This window comes from Saccoglossus kowalevskii, chromosome 6 (genome assembly GCF_978046115.1).
Source record: "Saccoglossus kowalevskii chromosome 6, keSacKowa6.1, whole genome shotgun sequence".
Lineage (NCBI taxonomy): Eukaryota > Metazoa > Hemichordata > Enteropneusta > Harrimaniidae > Saccoglossus > Saccoglossus kowalevskii.
In genome coordinates, this window is record NC_140646.1 from 16,370,588 (window position 1) to 16,373,984 (window position 3,397).

Genomic DNA, 3,397 nt, shown 5'->3' on the forward strand with positions numbered 1-3,397 from the left:
CCGTAGCGTTCCTTGCTAATTGTTTCCTTTTGTGTGCCTTTGTCTTAGTCATTCACGTATTTAGCCACACTTAAGTGAGCATCGTTTTGTTTTCAATCAATTTGTTCCCACCACCTTCCCACTTTTCCCACCCTCTTGATTTCTTTTTAGCTCTATTTTGCATATCTGGATCATAGACACTTTCCTGCCATTGTCATTTTTGTATTAAATGCAAACTGTTCCACTTACAAACGTATAGTGTGTTACAAATACTAACTTTAATCAACATCAAAAACACAACTTTTAAGTGACCTTCATCTTGATGATCTTCTTGTTGCAATATATGTTACAAATTACAGTTATCGCTTTCTTTAATACAAAGAAGACGACAGCAATTACCACAATTAGAAAGACTGCAATATCGATCAAAAAATATTCGATGAAACTCAGATTAAAAGCTGCAGCCCTGAGGTGTTGGCCGCCATGTTTGATGACATATTCAATCCAGAATACAGCAGTGTCACCTGCTGACATGGGTTTGTCTTTGTGTATAGCTGATATCTTCTTTGCATTCTCTTTATAACTGGAATGTAAAATGTATAAATTCTAGCTTAAAAGTAAATATATATCATAAAAAAATATTTTATCAATATTACAAAATAATAAAGTTATTTCTTTTTGGTCTGCAACAAAGAATATATATATATATATATATATATATATATTGTGAAGTGTCATTGAAAGTGAAAATATTTATTCCTGTCGACGCTGGTTAATTTTTAATTTCCTTTGTTGGGCTTAAATGATATACATCTGATACAAACAAATTTTTGCATGATGTGGCAGCTGTGAAATTATGTTGTCATAGTTTCCTTCATGTACAGTGCATGGTATATTTTAACTATTCACCTGGGAGTGTTAATAACTTTGATTACAGCATTGTAGAGTTCACCTGGAGTCAGCGTACCAATATCAAGAATAACTGCTATGCCTTTACTAGATACTCTGCTGAAAGTATCATAATGATCACCATACAAAGGAAATCCAACAATTGGAACAGCATGATATATAGCTTCATATACACCATTCATGCCGCCATGAGTTACAAATGCTTTGGTGTTAGGATGCCCTATGAATTGAATTAGGTAAAATCAATACACTAAATTACAATACTCATCAGTTCTTTTACAATGCAGTGAGAATTCAACACTGGTCGATCAATAATCTACATAGAGTCGAGTTGCAGTCGAACGAAAAATGCGCCGACGATTTGAATCGACGAGTCACACCTACGTCTTTTACCACAGGATCTACTTTTTCATAATTTTAACATTTGAAAAAAAAAATATCACTGAATGTAAAAATATTTGATATATTTATTTTAAATAACACACAATTTTTCCAACAGAAGCTTAGGATATAAGAAATATATGAATTTTTAAAAAACGAGTTTAGTTGCAACTCTCTGTGGCTCGCTAGGCCAGGTCATAGGCCCATAGACTCTGCAAAAGCGAGTGGTTTCAGCGAGGTAAATATTGTAACTACTACAAACCCATATATGAATTAACACACCTACCAAGTAAATCATTTTGTGGCATCCATTTTGTCAATTTGGTATTATTACCAAGAGTTATTGGTGGAGGTCCATTATATTTCATAATTACTTTCTGTGGTAATCTGGCAAGCTCGGCGCAAACCAGTTCCGCTTTTTCGGGACAGGATGCAAGATCCGCCGTCGAACCAAAAGATAATATAACAACCCCATGTCTAGCAGACTTCATAAACTCAACCCACTCCTGCAATGGCACAACGTTTCATGTGAAATTAAAGGCCTAGACTACCACCGCGTGTACAAGTACATTGTAGTACTTCGTGGAGAACATTTTCTTCAATTTGTCACATGATACTTTTTATTCATTTCAATTGTGTATTGATTTGTAGTGTTTGAGACACGAAACGTGTGTTTCAATGTTTTATCTGTCAATAAATAAATAACAATGCGACGTTTCTATAATATCTACTGTGACCATTCATTTCAAACTAACAAATAATAACATGCACATGCGCACTAGTTACTAATACATAGAATGTGCACTGATTATTAACAGTGAAAAGAGATTAAATAAAATAAACAAAACATTTGACGATATGCTACAGCGTTCTCTTACATGTTGAGTTCAATCACAGTACTTAGTTGCTTATATATATATATTTACTTACATTTGTGAGAGGGGATTGTGGTGAAGCTAACAAACCACCAAGAAATATCGTATTCGGCATTATTGGCCTTGGAAACTCCAATGCCCAGTCTACAGCAAATAATGTTATCTCGCTTCTTCCAGATGATGTCATCATACCCATTTCCGGTTTAATGTCATACTTCAGTTTCAATTCGTCATAAGGAGCTAAAAACAGGAACCTATACATTAAATGACCGATAATACGGTAGATAAGGTTACTTAATCTTTGACCACAGTTCATGTTGTCAGAGAGTCCAGAGATCATTGATGGGACATATGATATGGGGCTCGGCATATTGAGATAATATGCATCCATCATTGTCATCGGTCGATTGGTGGATACAATGACAAACGGTAGATCTAGTTTTTGTGACATAAGGATTGTACATGCAGCAAAGTTGTTGATAAGTATGATATCAAACTCTTTTCTCTTTAAGCGTTGAAACAGTTCCTGGTTTTCGAGCAGTAACACACAATCTTCTACTAAAGCATTATTTATAAACATAACATCCATAGGATTAAACTGTCCATTTAGAGACTTTGTAAGCATCTTGTCCAGCTTGGTCATAAGTTCGTTGTCCATGGCAGTGGTATATTTCTCAAAGTGGAAACTGTCTACAATGTGAGGTATTTTGTTCAGGGCGTTGTTGTTTTCTCCTAACAACATTGTAACATCGTGACCTTTGCTCTTCAAATGCTCACCGAGTTTAGCAAAGTATAGAAAGTGACTACCAACGGAGATTCCCGGAAGAATCAGAACTTTGTGGCAAGACACACTTCCCAATAACACACATATCAGTGTTAGTAGTAAAAGATCGCGACTCGTCTGGAATCGTGCCATAATCCAATAGGTATGAAATACGTGGGACGCGATGACCGCACTGTATACTAGGCACAAGGTTAAATAAACACGAGGACGCTGCTTAGCAGTACCAGTACAATGAAAATCACGTGATCTTCTTTCAGCTGTGTCAAGAAAAGTTGACTCGAATACAATGAACTATTGGGGACAGGTATCACGCTGGGATCTCTTTTCTGTTAAACGTAATGCAAGCGTAAATAACAAGTCTCTTTCTTCAATTTTATCGTCCCTGGAACTGTAGTACAGCACGATAGCTACGTTTTGCTATAATCTCGTAATTGTATCACGTCTGCACAGCGAGAGTATGTAGTAAATC

General features: G+C 35.8%; 1 protein-coding gene across 1 annotated transcript; it reads right to left on the bottom strand.

Moving 5' to 3' along the window:
- Positions 1–235: 235 nt before the first annotated feature.
- On the bottom strand, positions 236–3,139 carry LOC100370117 (2-hydroxyacylsphingosine 1-beta-galactosyltransferase-like). The gene is made up of 4 exons (XM_002737460.4): positions 2,200–3,139; positions 1,556–1,775; positions 889–1,108; positions 236–562 (listed from the first exon to the last, which is right to left on the bottom strand). The coding sequence occupies exons 1-4, from the start codon at positions 3,058–3,060 to the stop codon at positions 283–285; spliced, it is 1,581 nt and encodes a 526-aa protein (XP_002737506.1). The 5' UTR covers positions 3,061–3,139; the 3' UTR covers positions 236–282.
- Positions 3,140–3,397: the final 258 nt, after the last annotated feature.